At 31.4% G+C, this 18754-nt stretch overlaps 1 protein-coding gene and 1 long non-coding RNA gene across 2 annotated transcripts in view; one reads left to right on the top strand and one right to left on the bottom strand.

Annotated features, from left to right (window-relative positions):
- The window catches only part of LOC130222993 (uncharacterized), a 14766-nt gene extending 13999 nt beyond the window's left edge, over positions 1–767 (top strand). The window contains exon 4 of the long non-coding RNA XR_008836556.1: positions 668–767. This is a non-coding gene — a long non-coding RNA (uncharacterized LOC130222993). The remainder of the gene's footprint in view (positions 1–667) is intronic.
- slc26a3.2 (solute carrier family 26 member 3, tandem duplicate 2) overlaps positions 1–17958 on the bottom strand; it is a 20197-nt gene extending 2239 nt beyond the window's left edge. The window contains exons 1-20 of the mRNA XM_056455638.1: positions 17893–17958; positions 15782–15972; positions 13592–13731; positions 11698–11808; positions 10374–10534; positions 9557–9721; positions 7721–7873; positions 7405–7487; positions 6188–6335; positions 5995–6108; positions 4966–5043; positions 4767–4862; positions 3899–4005; positions 3243–3312; positions 2967–3059; positions 2795–2890; positions 2408–2635; positions 1275–1329; positions 859–992; positions 700–774 (exon numbers count right to left, since the gene is read on the bottom strand). Coding sequence (XP_056311613.1) covers positions 700–774; positions 859–992; positions 1275–1329; positions 2408–2635; positions 2795–2890; positions 2967–3059; positions 3243–3312; positions 3899–4005; positions 4767–4862; positions 4966–5043; positions 5995–6108; positions 6188–6335; positions 7405–7487; positions 7721–7873; positions 9557–9721; positions 10374–10534; positions 11698–11808; positions 13592–13731; positions 15782–15912 — 2238 coding nt within the window. The 5' untranslated portion in view covers positions 15913–15972; positions 17893–17958. The remainder of the gene's footprint in view (positions 1–699; positions 775–858; positions 993–1274; positions 1330–2407; positions 2636–2794; positions 2891–2966; positions 3060–3242; positions 3313–3898; positions 4006–4766; positions 4863–4965; positions 5044–5994; positions 6109–6187; positions 6336–7404; positions 7488–7720; positions 7874–9556; positions 9722–10373; positions 10535–11697; positions 11809–13591; positions 13732–15781; positions 15973–17892) is intronic.
- Positions 17959–18754: the final 796 nt, after the last annotated feature.

Genomic DNA, 18754 nt, shown 5'->3' on the forward strand with positions numbered 1-18754 from the left:
AAATATTAAAAGACAACTTATTATATTATACAAATTACTTTGAGCAGTCCATGAATAACCGCAAAAACTTGAAACAAGCCTTCTGCAGCAACTTTACAGGTGTGGTAAATATTATTACACTATAAGGAATACAGAGAGAAAATAAAGTGGAGGAACTAAATACTAACGTGATGTTAAAATACACAGTGTATTGGCAGATAAACATAAAGCCAATTGCACATCTTACTCAGTTTTGCGTATGGAATATTTATAGCACAACCTGTCAATGAGGTCAATAAACTGAAGTACAGTACAGTTATGATGCGGAAAAAGGTGAATACTAAAATGTTTTAAACAATCAGCATCTGAGGTTGTGACTTAAAGGTAATATTATTGTATTTAACGTTCAGTTTCTTGCACAGATCATTTTGCTTGAAAAGATTTCAATGCATCATCACATGTATTCATTTTTTTGTTTTGCCTGTACATTTTTTGACTCTTAAAGTGCCATTGACTTGCATCTTATGAATCACCATGGTCCATGGTTTCAGCTACTGTATAAACCTTCTTTAATGTTGAATTGAAGAAAAAAAGTAATCTACATATGGGCTGAGGATACATAAACACCACAGAAAATATTCATTTTGGGGGATCTATCCCTTTAAAATTCCATTGTTTAATATTTCAGGTTCAATCGCAGGTGTTTGTTGGATCACTTACTGCTATTTCTTGGAGTGCCAATCCATTGGACACACTGCTGCCATTAAGGTGTTGATACTGATGACTTTCTGAGACCTGTTTGCGTATGTTTAAATCAAACAGACATTTTAACAATACAGTTTCAATCAATTGCAAAAACATTCAAATGCATTTGTTTACCTTCTCGCTTACAGTCCTTGGTGGATGGGACTCTTGAATGTACAGCACTGCATCGTGGATGGTCAGAAAGAAGATAGACGACTTGATTTCATCATCAAAAAACTTACAGTTCTTCAGTTTCTCCATGATGCCCGCTGGAAACGACAAGTCAAAGGTCTGAGTTACTACAAGGTTTTATTATTCATTCAATTCCATTCATCTCTGTTTCTTTAGTGCTTTTACAATGTAGATTTTCAAAGCAGTTTAACATAGAAGTTCTAGTTAGTTAAAACCGCTTCAGTCCAGTTTTTAGACTTGAAGTTCAGTTCATTATTGCAGCTCATTACGCTACATTAAAGGTGCAGATAAAGGGAAAACATTGTAAAATGCACTACAAATGCCCTTTAACCTGCAGTCAGAAAGGAAAAAGTACTTACGGTCACAGCCTACTATGTAAACATCAACATCAATGCGTATAAATTCCTTTATGGCCTGTAAACAGAAGAGTTTATGGTTGATTAGGGATGGATTTATATGATCAAACTAAACCGCTTGTACAACCCCAGTTCTGAAAAAACCTGAGCATTTAAGATCAAGATTACGGGATTTTAAAATACTCAATCATTATTTAATTTTGCAAAAGTACAAAGACAAGATTTCTAGTGTTTTCACTGACCAACTAAATTATTGCTGTCAGTAAATATATAAAAATTTTGATGGCTGTAACACACTCCAAAAATGTTGGGTTTGGGATTTTCCTGTTTCCTCAATCTTTTCACAACATTTTAGATGATAATTTGTGAAAGATTTTAATTTTTTGCGTTTTTTTGTCTTGTTTTTGACAATTCTCTCATAAAGTATCACAAAATTATGAGATGATGCTTTTATTTACAATCTAAAAAGCAATTAGTTACTTAACTTTAAAAAGTGAGTAAACCTGTTTCCCTAAAAGCAACAAGTTGGCTTAAAGTAATCAACTTGCAACTGTTAGGTTGATTTTATAATTATGACCATTAATTTTCTTAATATTTATAGTCAATTAATCACTTCATAATCAGCAGGTCTACTCACTTTTTCATCAGTAAAGTCAACTAATTACTTTATAAGTAACAGGTTTACTCACTTTAACAAGTCAATGAATCAGTTTATAAGCAACAGGTTTGCTCCCTTTTTTTAAAGTCAGCTAATCACTTTTTCTACAGTACAGTCCACATGTATACCCAATTTACCTGCTTTTTGTAAACTCTTATTGGAGTCAGTTTCAAAACTGACTCAATTGGATATTTTATAACCTTTTCGATTTTATTTTTCCTCTGTCCCAAAAGAGAGTGCTGCAGATATCAAAATATCTCCATATTTTCGAAATACATTGAAATTCATTAGTTAAAACAACAACTTTTGAGAGTTAAAATGTTAAAGAGATTTAACAAATCACAGATTCTGGATTTCACTACATTTTAGCAAATGTTTCTGTAATTTAAGGTTGTTCAATCTATTGAGAAATTTTAAGAGATTAGTTAAAACTGTATAAATAGATGCTTTGCTTTCATAATGAACACAACAGTTTTACCGCTTTCAGACCCTTGATTGCAGATATGTCGATGAATGAGACGGCAGAGAAATCCAGGATTAAACTGTGGATGTTGACCGGAGGGACAGAGATGTTGGCAGGCAGTTCTGAGTTCCAGTTTATCTGAATGGGAAGATCTGAATAATCCGTGGGCTGGTCAAGATCATCTGCGTTGCTGTCATACTCTGACTCTTCAATGGGCATTAAACATGTGGTCTGTAGTCCGTTCTATATCCAAAAGAAATCAAAGGAACTTCAGATATCAAAATGATAAGATTTTGGTGTTATTTAGATAGATATCTAAATATGATTACGGCTACATTACATAACACTCATTAGAAAGTCCTTGAGTTTACTCTTATCATGTTTTAAATAGTGAAGACGTACTGAGGTTAAGGTCAGCTCTCCTTTCTTTAACATTTTCTTAATCTTCTTCACAGCCTTGTTTCTCTTCCTCAGGATTCTCAGGGGATTAAAGCCCACCTGCATTGAAGGAATCTGGTTAGTTTTTTAATCAACTGCTAAATTGAGTGTTTCACAGTGAGACTCATGTACTCACAGCGTCCTTCAGTTTGTCTCTAAAGAATTCGATATTTGCGAAGAAAATGGGAGATGGGATTCTGAAAATCTTCACTCCCTCTGGCTCATGGATCTAGAGGAGATTTAGAATGAATATGAAACCAATAAAACCAAGCTTGTGTATCTCATTCATTTGATTTTATGATGCACTTTAAGCGTCCACCATGGACATTGACAAACCAAGTTATAAATGAAAGAAATTTTGGCATACTATGTTGCCAAATATGGAGATACCACGTATCTGTGGTGAACTTACATTGATGTAATGTTTACGATCTCTGTAGATATCTGTCCCCGGGATATTAGCCAGGACACAGCAACGTGGACTGAGAATCAAAATAAATCAACTGACTATATAATAAAAAGACATTAGTTATTTCACTTTAAACAAAGTGAGTAAGCCTGGATTTTTCCCCATTTGTAAATAACCATAATGCTAAATTGTTTTATCTTTGTTGACTTTGATGACTTTAAAGTAAAAACATTTGATCCATCTTGTGTCTTTATATAAGGGACATAGTTTTATAAGAACATAGCTAGAAGATTTTCTTTTTAAAGATTTAGCAAAAAATAAAAATAATTCACTGAATAAACACTTGGATTTTTTAGCTTTTATTTGTCAGTGTAACTTGCAGCTTTTAAGTTGACAACTTAATTGTTACAATTATTGTTTGCTTAATAATTTTAAGGCAAAAGGTTTACTCATTTTTAAGTCAATGAATCAACTTTAAAGCAACCGGTTTACTCACTTTTTAAAAATAAACTTAACTAATAACTTTTACAGTGCAAAAGATCATTGAAAAGATACATTTTCTATGTTATTTATCTCTAAACTTTAATACATGGAAAGTATTCTTTTTGCTGACCCCTATTTATTTATCCACATTCAGTTAATTGGATGCCAACACTTACAACTGAGCCCTGAAGACCACAGTGAGAAACTCCAGTCCAAGACCAACAGCCAGGCCAATGTCCAGCCCCAGGATTATAGCAGCCAAACACGTCCCTACCCAAACAATCTAATAACAAAGTGGCACACAATCAATGATAAACCACTGGACAGTTTATTTCTTTTAAGGTGAGAAACTGCAGTCAAAAACAGTTTTTTCATGCACCAGTCATTTTTGAGATTTCGAGGTTATGTTAAAGAGTAAAAACATCCAAAATACATTTTTAGGTTTGAACTAGGGTATACTTCAGCAATACACCAAATTTCACAGTTTTATTCATATTTATATTCGAAATGATTTTATTGTGGAACATCGTCATACATAATTTGCCAGATTATATACACTATTTCATTCTACAGAAGATCAATCGATCTATCTGTCTGTCTGTCTGTCTGTCTGTCTGTCTGCCTGCCTGCCTGCCTGTCTGTCTGTCTGTCTGTCTGTCTGTCTGTCTGTCTGTCTATCTGTCTGTCTGTCTATTTATCTATCTGACTTGTCTGTCTGTCTGTCTGTCTGTCTGTCTGCCTATCTATCTATCTATCTATCTATCTATCTATCTATCTATCTATCTATCTATCTATCTCTCATTCACATATTTAACAGGACGTTTTAGAAAACTGTTTGCATAAATGTTTGCATTTATAATATAATCAGTCTACTAGGCAAATAACCATTGACAAATTGTATTTTTTACTCTATTCACCCAATCTAATTTGCCGTAATTTACAATGAACTCAGAAGTTGAAATTTGAATTCAGGTTGTCTGTTTGTATTACTCTTATTCTGAAATTCCTACTTTGTTTTTAGAGACTGAAGACAAAGACACTTACGCAGTCAGGACGGTCTTTCTTCCACAGGTAAGGAACTGTAACCACCTGCATCAACATCCCCTTCAGGTTCACAATCACCACTGCACCCAGAACAGACTGCAGTGACACAGCAAACAAATATTTCAAATATTAACCTCAAATTGCAAACACTTTGATATTTGTAGGACAGCGTGGGATTATTACAGGATTTTATTCCTACCTTTGGCAGAGGTTCCAACAAAAATCCAATTCCCAAAATGACCACCAACACGATAATGGCAGAGAGTAAACCAGCTATCTGAAATGTAATTTTTTAAGAGAAATTATAACTTTTATAAAGCAGGGATGCATTAATTGTTCAAAAGTGTGAGAGAAGACATTTAGAATATTTACTGTAATTTAACCAATTACTGTACCATTAAAAATGTATGACAGTTTCCACAAAATATCAAGCCATTTCTATAATAACCAGTATTTTAGTTTGATTCAGCTCTGACACCACACTAATAAAGTACATTTTTAAATATATAGGAGACAGACAGTTATAATATTATTTCCCAGTTTGTTTTTGTTGTATTTTGTACAGATATACCGCTATGGAAAAACAATAAATAGCAGTTGAAGATCAGTTCTTTTTGTTCTGTAAACAACTGATGATATTTTTTTTTTCTAAATTTTAAATAAAAATGTTGCATGAAGCTCAATTGGTCAAAATAACAAATAATCTTACGCTTTTGGACATGTTTATATATGTTTTAGGCAATGTATTGCTAGTGTTTAATATTTAAACAGTTAAGAAGTCAGTAAATGGTGGAATAATCCTGATTTTCTGTCATACCTTATTAGATTTATTCAGTTTTTAAATTAATTTCAGTAATAATATTGACTAATATGAAAGTGTTCATTTGATTTATTTACAATACAGTTTGTAAAGTAATATTTTCTGTCTTTTAGTCGATTTATTATTTGAGAGACTTGCTTTGTTTACCAAATATGTGGATCTAGATGATTAAGATTTTAGTTATGATACTCCCAAAATAATTCCCACATAAATCCTGGCTCAGCTCAATTTAGAAAATGTCTTAACTTTTTCTGAGCACTAGAGGTCAGTATTTCTCTGTGGCTGGTTAACAAATTGCCTAATTGAGACGCCACAGATGGAAAATCACCACTTTGAGCTCCAGCCAGTGAGACAAGCTTACAAACGGTTTTACAGAGGTCGAAAGTTTGATCCATGGAGTTTGTTTACCTGTGTTTTTCCTCCGGTGCTTTCCTGAACTGCGCTTCTGGACAGAGCTGTACTTGCTGCCAGAGCCTTGAACGATCCTCCAAAGATGTTGCTGGCTCCAAAGGCAATGAGCTCCTGCGTGATTGTGCGTGTAAATACACATGTTCTTCCACAGACTGATTGTCTTTTATAAGGAGTATAGTTCAGGGCTTACTTGATTTCCATCTATAATGTAGTCGTGCTTCACAGAATAGACTTTAGCCACTGCGAAAGCCACGGCAAATCCCACAATAGCGATTGGGAATGCATCAACTGCGGCCATCTGGAAAACCTGCAGGTTGGGAGCAATTGGGGACTCAAACCTGGACAGATGTAAAATGTGGTTATTTTGTTATGTCACAAACATAAGAGTGAATTTATTTTTATTGCTGTAATAGTTAGCAGCAAATGACCTTTTAAAATTATAGTAGCTTTTTTAGTCATTTTTGTAAAGAAACTTTAGCTTTCGGAGTTATTAACATAAATTATTTTAGACTATTTTTTGTGTGTTACTGAATGGTTTAATTTTAAAAGTTATAGGTTTGAAGTAAGCTTTGATGAGTGGATTTTTAAGATTTAAATGCTCGACGGATTCATGTTGCTAGCATGTTCTAGCAAGTAACTGACTTAAAATTTAGCACATTGCTAACATGTTCTAGCACGTCAGTAGCATGTTTTAGCTTGTTTTAACCTTCTGCTGGCATGTTTTAACATGTTGCTATCGTCTTTTAACATTTGTCTAGCATGTTTCTAGCATGCTAGTATATTGTTGCCATAACTACAAAATAATTCAACATGTTTTTATAGATAGATTGATTTTGTGTTGCTGAATGGTTTCATTTTAAAAGTTATAGGTTTGAAGTAAGCTTTAATAAGTAGATTTTAAAGGTTTAAGTTCTCGATGGATGCATGTTGCTTGCATGTTCTAGTAGCTGACATAAAATTTAGCACATTGCTAACATTTTCTAGCACATCAGTAGCATGTTTTAGCTTGTTTTAACCTTCTGCATGTTTTAACATGTTGCCATCATGTTTTAACATTTTGCTATGTGTCTAGCATGTCTTTAGCATGCTAGTATATTGTTAGCATTTCTACACATTAATTCAACATGTTTTTCTTGATGGAGGGATGGATAGATAGAGAGATAGGTTAATTGTTTGATTTTACGTTCTATAAACATTCTAGCAGCAAGCTAAAACATGGTAGTGACGTGCTAAAACGTGCTTACAGAGGTAGAAAATGCACGTAACCTGGTAGTAACTGCTAGCAATTTGTTAACCTGCAGCATATGCACAATGCTAGATGTAAAATATGTTAAAAATGTCAACAGCAAAAAATTCACAGGGTTTCTCTAGATACATTTTAGTTATTATGTAGATGGAAATGCTCACGTGTTTGGTATTTTTCCCACCACATCCACTCCGTGATCATCTCTGAAGTTGAATGCATAGGAGACGCCACACGCTATGATTGTCTGTTGGTAAAAGTTATGATTTAAGGATTTAAACATTTAAAGGTGGCTGATAACATGAGAGACAAGATCTATAAAACTACTTGCCACTGAGTAAATATTCGCAAATAAAGTGTTGGCATGGTAGTTCGGTACATATAAATCCATACCAGTTGATAAACTTTATCACGCCATAAAAATGAATAACATTATGCCATTGTTAGTATAGGTGAAGGTGACCAGATCATTCAACTCACCATAATCACTTCTATGGGGATGGGCACTGGTAATTTTGACTTAAACCTATCATTGATCTCCTTCACGGCCAGCACCGCCACCATCACCACAATAGAGGTGACCAGATCATGGATGTTTGTAGAGGTGATCTGGGTAAATACGCTCTCTAGAGTCTGCAGGTGAAACAAAGAAGATAAGTTGTTTTTGGTATTTAGGTAAATTTTTCTGGGAGCGGGATACAATTTTTATTAATTTTACACATGCGAGGCCATACAAAATCTTCCAAATGTCATTTATAATAGAAAAAAAAATAAATGAATACAAGGTAGAGGTACAGTCTGTCATACGGGTCACCGATTGGAAGATTCCGGTTGTGGTATAAAATTAATTGATAGCTCTTGGGATGTCACATGAATGCTGAAAATTAGTATAAAAGTAATTATTAAAGTGAGTAAATCCGTTGCTTTTAGTGATTAAAACTTAATAAAATGGTATTGGTAGTAATCACATTGCCTTAAAATGAATAAGCAATCAAGTACGTGCATAATTATAAAAATTAAGTCAACTTAAGTTACAATGGGTTTGCCCATAGTAAGTTGACTTTACTCACTAAAGTCACTTTTAAGGCAACAGGTTTATTCAAAAAATTGTAAGTAACTAATCATGTTTTACAATATACAAACAAATGATAGTTGTGCTCCAATTAATACAGCACTATTATTTATTTGTACGCTGTAAAAAGTGATTAGTTACCTATTATTTTTATTCAATTCACTCTCAAAAATAACTTGCTTGTTCAAACAACTTAATTAAAATGAGTTGAAACATCACAATTCTTAAGTTTTTTTATTATAGTGCTCAGCATATATAAGTACACCCCTCACAAATCTATCTTTTAAATTCATGTTTTTAATAGGAAGGTATAAAATATATTATTTGTGCATATACATTTGATTAGTAGGTACTGAAGCCAAATCTGAAGCTTATCTAAAAAAATTACTTACAATAATGGTCCAAAAACTTGTACGCTCAAAAATGTATGTAATAGAAAAATATTAAATATAAATTTAAAAAAGAGGACAAATTAAGAGAACAAAAAAATTGAAACATTTAGTTGAGGTTTTTGTAGGTAATTTTTTGAATTTAGTTGTATTATCTTTCAATTTCTAAATATGTTTGGAGACTAAAATATTATTTTAATAAATATATCCATTTATTAAATCTTTTTTTTTTAAATGCACCAAAATACATTGCCTATATTCACTGAGAAATTGATACAAATATTCATTTTCAAAATGGGGTGTACTCAACTATGACGAGCACTGTATGTTCAACACACCTACATTTGTAAAAATGATTAAGTTAACCTTATAGATTTGTGTTGGGACAACTTGAAGGAATTGTGTGGAGCCCAGCAGTTTTTAAAGTGCATGGAAGCTTTGAGACAATATCTGAATATGACAAGATGAGTTTTGCATCTATTTATTTTATAATATGTATAGTCTTTCCCTGGAAAAATAATCCAAAATTGCACTGCAGTTTCAGCTGCAGATGTGCTGAGGTCATTCAAAGCAAAGGCTTGGACATTTACTACTCATTTTTGTCTGCTGTAACCTTCAGAAGTCATTGCTGTTCTCTATTTTTGATCAGGATTTTTGTTTACAGTATATTTAAAAACACTGTTAGGTTAGTATACTGTATTTTGAATGATGAACATTACATTTATTCTGTTTATAAATTGTTGTCTAATTTTTATCTCCACTTTAGTTTGGGATTTGAAGTGTAGAGATAAGCAGATTAAGTTAATTGACATAATCATAACTGCAATTTGTATGAAAAAATGTGAAGTAACCTACATAAATAATAGATAGTGGTCCGCTAAAACCCGGCACGGTCAGCCCTAAAACAAACTTGAGCTGAGAAACCAGGATGTGAACAGCAGCTGCAGTGGTGAATCCTGATATATACGGTTCCGACAGGTACATGACGATGAAGCCCACCTGTAGAAGACCCATACCTAGCTGGAAATAAAAAGAAAGATTAGCATTGATATATATGGAAACGGTCATTGTTGTTAAGTTGTATAACAGCAGGATGGTTGATGTAGGTTTTCCACAGGTCATGGGATTTTAAAAGGTCTATTTTAAACATTGATAGCCAGGGAATTTTAATCATTTGTTTGTCCAATAATAAAATATCAGGGATTTTTGTTTGTCACTTTTCAATTTTTCACTTCTTTAAATCACTTTTTTATGTTGCCTATTTCACACCTATTATGTTTATTGTACCTGTTAGCTAAGGCAAACATGACATGATAATACTTTGGCTTTAAAATGACCACTTCAAAGATTGGGTGTTAAAAAGTAATGACAAAAAAGCTAAATCTAAAGTTTGTAAAACTACTAACGAATTGTCAATATAGGATAGAGCACTTTGCGTTTTAAATCTGAGGTTAATTGTCAGTTGAAAGTAATGCAAAATGTTAATCAAGCTAAAATCATTTTAATATTATGTAATTATTTTAATTTTATATTATTAATATATAAGGGAAATTACATCCTGTTTTTCCATTAATTAGATGTCATATTAATTCAGCTTTTAAGCCAGTGAAAGTGGAAAAAGTCAGGGAAATTGATTGATATTTGACTTAATACGGGAATCTTATTGATGTACCTGGAATAAACCAACTAGGAAAGTGAGGGAGGCAGACACTAAGATCCTCTGCTCTTCTTTTGTCAGGCCCTCAAAGGCAGTGATGTTGGCAGGCGGACCCTCATCGGGCACCAGTCTGGTCACTACTGCACCCACCATGAGGCTCAATACTGGGAAAGCTCCTGGTGTCAACAACAACAAATAAAGGTCAGTTCATTTTCAGTATATTATATGCCATCATATACCTGGATATCTTTTGGATATCTATCATTAATGTCCTGCTATAATAAAAATAATGATAATAATGTGTAATAATTATATACAGTAAAATTATATGTTACATACACATTACTGTTGTTAAATGATTTAAACAAACACATTTCTGTAAGTAATCTCATGTAACATTTGTAATATACTTCAGAAATAATTTAAGGTTACACAATTTTAAGGTTTACTTGTTGCAGTGAAACTATTCATCGAACTGTAATATTAATTAATTGCATGTACTCACTATATGGTTAGGGTTAGAATTTAGGTTCAATTTATGGTTAAATGCATGTAATTATGTAAAATTAACTGTATTTTCTATTATTAGTATATGGAATGTGTAACAATGACACTTTGAATTAAAGTTCTGAGTTTGAGATAAATAATTTCAGGCATTTAGGAGTAAAATATAATTTAAAGCCTTATTTTGTAATATTAGCCAAATTTATATTAACTTTTAATTTAAATGAGCTCAAAGTATGCATGAATCAAAAGTTGCTGCAGAATTAAATTTCAGTATGACATATTTTCATGATGTCAAAAGAACATCAGGTTGACACTAACGTCAAAAAACACATCAAATATGAAAATCAATTTGATGTCAAAATCTTGACGTCTATTTGACATCCACACATTTATGCTCATTTATTTGACCATGAAAATAGCGACATAAGTGAAGTAACTTAATCTTTCAGATAAATAACTTTTCTTATATTACAATACTTTGGACTTTGTAACCCTGCAATGCATTTTGATGTCAAAATGACATCAAATTAACATCTAAAATTGGCATCAACAAACTCATCAAAAATCAATTACCGGACAATCCTGTAATCTATTTTTTGATATGTTTTTGATGCCAATGTTCACCAATTTGATGACATTTTGACATTAAGAATTGACATCAAATCGATTTGTTTTTGTTTTTTGGAATCAACATTTTTTCGATGCCGTTTCGAAATGGAATATGTCATGTAAACATCTAATTAGAGGATGCTAATTGACTTACCTTAAAATTACTTATGTGTCAAATCTAAATGAGCACTTAATCATTCCTCTGTTGATTATTCATACTCACCTACTGAAATGTGCCGTGAGGTGCCCAGGAAAAAATAGAGGATTACTGGGAAAAAAGCAGCATACAATCCATACCAGGTAGAGATAGATGCCAGCAAACTGAAGGCTAGTCCTGAGGCGGAAAATATGGATAATTAATGATAATTATTAACTCTGCTCTGATAGTAAATAGTTGTAAAATCTTCATCTGAACTAAATATGCCCTCATGCACTTATGTCCCCTTTATCAACACATTCATTAGATCTATTGCACTCAAGGCCATTGCTAATGAGAATCCTGTTGATTTTGAAGTGTGTACATGACATAAGCAAAAACAGTTCAGATTCTTGTTAACCAGTTAGAAAGTAAATTTTAGGCTTTTTATACAGTTGTAATTGGGAAATGTAACTTTCATAATGCATTTAAATCTGCAATTGTCATATTCTTGGTCCGATTGCATCAAATTATTGGTTAAAAAATAGGTATATATTGTGTCTGATCTGAAGCTACTCATTAGTGAGCGAGCGTGAACATTAAAAACTTTAAATGCTTATGTTTATGTTTTTGCTCTTATTGTTCGTTTTGATTCAATAAAAAAAATGAGGAATAATAAACACACAAAAATTGCTTGTTTAAAATACTTAAAAATGACCTGAATCAATACAATTCATGAGTTTTTGGGGGGACAACTTCATTGATTTTTGTTGAATAAACTTAAATTTGCTAAAACAACGTTAACTTGATCAACAGTGATAACTTGATCAACATTGAAACACATATTTGTTTGTATATTATCTGAACTAGGCCACTATAAAACTATATTAGAAGGAATGAAATTCTCATGTCTGCTCTAAAATTTGTAAAACTGTTGATACCCGTGTTTTTTGATGCAATATGATATAATACGTTATTCATGTTTGTCCACAAGTTTGCACCCAGTAAGTGTGTTATGATGAGGAAAAGGTGGAATATATTTTTCATTGGATCTTTGACTTACAATGTAGATTCATAGAAATTTGGTAATGCAATAGATAATCCATTGTACTTTTTGACATCTAACTGTACTTTATTGCATAACCGGGGTCCCTAATGACCTGTTTTTTATGGTAACGTTTAACTTTTTAATGTGACCCTGGACCACAAAACCAATGACAAGGATATATTTTTTAAAATTGAGATTTATACATCGTAAATAAATAAGCATTTCACAGATTTTGGTTTGTTAGTATATGCTAATATTTTCATAGATACAAATACTTTCAAGATACAAGTAATAGAAAAATCTGGAATCTGAGGTTTGGGGAAAATCTAAATATGTGGAACTACTTTTGTCCAGATTAAGTTCTTAGTGATTGATTATTACAAATAATGTTTTGAAATATTTACAATATAGGAAATTTTAAAAATGTCTTTATGGAATAACTTTACTTCTAATGATCTTTTCCATAAAATAAATATTGCTAGTTTTCACACATACGTTGAATTGATGGCTATTTCTGCAAATATACCCACACAAATTAAGACTAGTTTTGTGTATCTAGGGTCACATATGTGTTAAAAAAAATTGTAAAACATCCAACCAACTTTTATATGAAATGTCATTTGAAGGCTTTCCTTGCTCAATATTTACTATATTTCTGGCTTATCTTCTGTTTATCATTTCCCTCGTAGATGAAAGCACTTTTCACTTATTCTGACACATTTTGTCATGTCATATCATATTTTTGTCATTGTTATCTCATAAAAGGCTATGGAGACTCACGTCAGTAATCACCAATCAGTCACAGACCTTGGTTCATAAAGATAAACTACATTCCTTGGGCATGTCATATTTCTTCTAATATCATGACTGTTTCAAGAGCCGAGCTTGTGTTGATTGTGCTTAGTAATAATTATTAATAGTAGGATGATATACCTTGCAGGACGGCCACTAGTCCAGTGCTGACACCAGACACTATGTCATTCAGCAGCCATTCCTTGATGGAGTAGATCTTCATCCACCCAATGACAGGCAGCAAAGAAAGAGCAGCATTCTTCGCACGCTCGGAGGTACAACTAATAAACAAACGAACAAACAAGGAAGGAAGAAAGCAGTTGTATGGTTGAACTTCTTTAATTGTAAATAATTATTAAAATAATAATAATAGGACTACTAATAATAATAATTAGCATGTTTTAGAAAATGTATTTTACATTTTTTCGGCACTTATTAATAAATGTTAAAAGTTTAAGCTTAATAATAATATAATAATCAAAATACAAAATATTTATTAAAATATTTGCTTAAAATAAACACAAAAGAAAAAACTAGATCAAATATCATTGCATCCTATTTTAGAAAATAAATAAAACTTGAAATGAACACAAAAAGTAATAAAATACATAAACATATACAAGAGTTTATTGCCTCTAAATGTTATAAATGTTTGTACACTCTAATAAAAAGTTAAAAATGCAGCGCTGATGATAATAATAATAAAAATAAAAGCAAGCACACAATAATAATAGTAATGTACTATCTATATATATATTATAAATAATATAAATCAGTCTTGCCTATTAATAATAATGAGTACAGCTAACACATTGCAGCTATTTTTAACATCTATATGGTGTTAAATTAAAACAGAGAATAATAATAATAATAATAAAGACATGAAAGTGTTGTAATTGTTTTAAATAAAGCTGCAAAATAAAACAAAAAAGTGATAAAATACATACAAATACAGTAGTCTGTTGCCTCTAAATATTTAAATGTGTATATACACTGTTTAATAAATGTTAAAAATGCAGCTTTGATAATAATACTAATAATAATTATAACAATAATATTATATACTGTCATCATGGCAAAGATAAAATAAATTAGTTATTAGAGATGAGTTATTAGAACTATTATGTTTAGAAATGTGTTGAAAAAAAATCTTCTTTCTATTAAATAGAAATTGGGGAAAAAGATAAACAGGGGGGCTAATAATTCTGAATTATTAGCCTCCCTGAATTATTAGCCCCCTTGTTTATTTTTTCCCCAATTTTTGGGGAAATAGAATTCCTAACGTAGAGATTTTTTTCAACACATTTGTAATCATAATAGCTTTAATAACTCATTTCTAATAACTGATTTATTTTATCTTTGCCGTGATGAAAGAAAATAATATTTTACTAGATATTTTTCAAGACACTTCTATACAGCTTAAAGTGACTTTTAAAGGCTTAAATGGGTTAATTAGGTTAACTAGGGAGGATAGTGTAATTAGGCAAGTCATTGTATAGCAATGGTTTGTTCTATAGACTATCGAAAACAAATATAGCTTAAAGGGGCTAATCATTTTGACCTTAAAATTGTCTAACTGCTTTTATTCTAGCTAAAATAAAACAAATAAGACTTTCTCCAGAAAAAAAAATATTATCTGACATACTGTGAAAATTTCCTTGCTCTGTTAAACATAATTTGGGAAATATTAAAAAATGATAAAAAAAGGGGGGCTAATAATTCTATACATTTTTAATGCATATCAAATCAAATCAAATCAAATCAGGCCTTTATTTGTCACATACACTTTCGTATAGTGAAATTGAACCCCCGCCCGACCATACACAAACATCACAATTTCAGGGAAAGACAGGTCACAGGAGGTAGCATTCAGAAAAAGGAAGTAAGATACATTTCAGGAGAGGGAGGTGAAAAAAAAACTCCCAGTAGCTTTTTGAAAAAAACCTTTTTCGCTTTTTTTTTTCTCTTTTTGCGAAAAAAATACAGTAGCTTTTTGCCTCTAATTATTAAAATTGTTTATACACTGCTTAATACATTTAAAAAGTTCAGCTTTGATGATGAAGATGAAGATGAGGATGATGATGATGTTAATAACAACAAAAAGGACTAATATATCATTACTATTTTTATTAAAGCACTAAAATAAACAAGAAAAATTAATAAAATATATTGAATGCATAGATACATTCTTCCCTCTAATAAGATTTTAACATTCAAGCCTATTAATATAATAATGAGAACACATTGCAGCTATTTTAATTTACATATAGTGTTAAATTAAAGCAGAAAAATATCTGTAGATAAATCAATGTGAATAACAAGTGTTCTTACGTGAAGTAGAGTTTGATGTGGTCCAGCAGGCCCTTGTGTTTGCGGTAGGCTTTAGCATGTTCCTCTTCTAGGTGCTCTTCTGAGTAAAGCACTCTGCTCACCGTGTACTTCTGCGCTGACGCTCGCAGCATTGTGTTAAAGCACTCCTCACCTCTCTCTCTTTTTCTCTGTGTGTGTGTGTGTGTGTGTGCCTGTGGGACAAAGACAATTGACTTTAGCTCTGGTCACTGTCAAGCTTTCCTATTTATCTGGACAATGATGCGTTAGATGAAGGTGTTTGTTGTGAGTAAACATCATGCACTTCACATTTCTCCTCATATCTGTCACTTTTAGCCTCATATCTCTGAGACTGATGCTTTATGTGGGGTTTTTCCACTATTTAGGATGCTTTGTCTAATATATGAGGTTATTTTTGGCTTCTTGTGAGGAGAAAGTTTACAGCTCAAATATTCATTGTTATTTTTTAAAAATCTTTTTAACCAGAAATAATTTGAAGGATTAACAGTGACAGATAACTTGGCTAAAGTTAAACATTTGATTTCATTCATTCATTTTCCTTTCAGCTTAGTCCCTTATTTAATCTGGGTTTGCCACAGCGGAATGAACCGATAAATTATCCAGCATATGTTTTTACGCAGCGAATGATTTCCAGCTGCAACCCATCACTGGGAAACATCCATACACACTTATTCACACACATACACTACGGACAATTTAGCTTATCCAATTCACCTATAGCGCATGTCTTTGGACTGTGGGGGAAACCGGAGCAGCTGGAGGAAACCCACGCAAACATTGGGAGAACATGCAAACTCCACACAGAAATGCCAACTGACCCAGCCGAGGCTTGAGGCGATTGTGCTACCTAGTGTGCCACCGTGACGCCAAGCATTTGATTTTGTTTACATAATATATACCTTTTCTTTGTCTTTTTTAATTTGCTGTATTATTTTTTGCTTGGAATAAACTGACTAAGATTAAGATTAACATTGTACTTAGTAATAGTACAATGTCTGAAGAAATTATGAAGACGGTATTTAAATGAGGAATTAATTGTATGCAGTAAGGATGAATTAAATACAATTAAAAGTGACAGTAAAGACTAATAAATAGTAGCAAAAATGTTTCAATAAATGAAAGAAATAAGTCTATAAGAAAGAAAAGAAAATACAATCGCTATATTAATTATTTCATATTTAATTATTTCCTATTCATTTGTAATTATAATTAATTATTATATTATTAAAGTTAAATTTATATAAATCACTTAATAAATGTTTATGTGCCAAGCTTAATAATAATAATAATAATAATAATAATAATAATAATAATAACTATAATGATAATAAAAAGAATTATTAACAAATAGTTTTTTTAAATATATATATATAATACAATATAAAACATACATATAAATACATGCAATAATTTCCTACGTTTAATTATTTTAAATGTGATCTGCACTGCTTAACAAATTCTAGAAGATCAAACATATAATATATTAATAACAACAATAATAATGGCATCGTAACAGTTATTATTAAATGTCTCTAAATAATAAATGATAAAAAATAATTATTAAGATTATTAAAATAGAAATACAAAATAAAAAAAAGATATTCTTATCATTTTAAATGATAATAAAGTAAGATTCTATTAATTAATATTAATTAATACAAATTTTGCATTATTCATAATACATGTACATCTGCTTAAAATTTAAAGGCTCAGTTTTAATAATAATATTAATAATAATAATAACAATATTAATATTTATATCAACATCAATATTAATAATAATAATAATAATAATAATAATAAGTAAAGTTATTTTAGCCTGTGATTTTAAAAACTTCATAGCAGCACAGCTGTTTGTGCATTATAATATAGGTAATCAAAAGTAAAACTATTTCAGCTTTCTTTATTAGCAATGCATGACGTTTTAAAAATACATTCATGCCGAAAATAGTTAATTGTGTTAAAATAATTCCTCACCGTATTGCTATTCATGCTGCATTTTAGATCAACTGAATGCAGCCTTGATGATTGTAGGACTATATACATAAAACTTTTAAATATAATAGTATATTTTTACAAAGTGATAATCCTACCTGTTATTTATTTGAGTGAATGCATCAAATATTCCCAGTTGTGTAAGTGTCTTCAGCTCCTGCAAGTGCTCTCAGTGAGATCTTTAAGACCCTGTTCATTTATAAAACGCTAGACTTATCATGTCTGTAATTATTAACATTTATCAAGATGCTGGCCACATCTCCTCTTATCCATGACCATTGTTCTCTCTGATAAAACCTTGACAAAAGCTCAACGCTTATCGATTGCTTTCTTTCATCCCCTCGTTCCTCATATGGTGCAGTCTTTTGATACATGCTGAAATAAAATCAGCCTTTTATGATCTTGCTTTGAATTGTGGATGTTTTCATCGTTTCTAAATGTAAAAATGTCATATTGGTATTGGGACTTATTTAATGACCTGTAGTATTGATATTGGTTGTTGATTGGTCTGTCTGCTTGAACTAATTGATAGTATCTATTAGTATTATTAGTATTATCAGTTGTGACACAAACACCTGTTCACCCAGTTCTGCGTATTGACATGCTGCACCTGAAGAAGGACATTCTGTTATTGTTTACATGTCACTTCCTGCTTTATAAATTCATGTTTTGATTAAAGCTTGCATCAGTAATTGTTTTATGCAAGGTTTAGGGCACATGCTGTTTTGTGAATATTGTTATTGCAAAAGGCATTTTAAGCAGGTTAAAAAAAATAATAATTTAATACTTTTATATCAGCTAATTTTAAAAATGTATATTGCCTTAATCCTCTTTTTAAGTGTGACGTCACGCAAAGTGGTTTCCGGGTCCAAGCGCTTTATCAAACTGTATGGGGAGACATTTACAAAACGATGTAATACTTTCAAAAATCATGATCACAATATACACACTCTCAGAAAT

This window comes from Danio aesculapii, chromosome 4, assembly GCF_903798145.1.
Source record: "Danio aesculapii chromosome 4, fDanAes4.1, whole genome shotgun sequence".
NCBI lineage: Eukaryota > Metazoa > Chordata > Actinopteri > Cypriniformes > Danionidae > Danio > Danio aesculapii.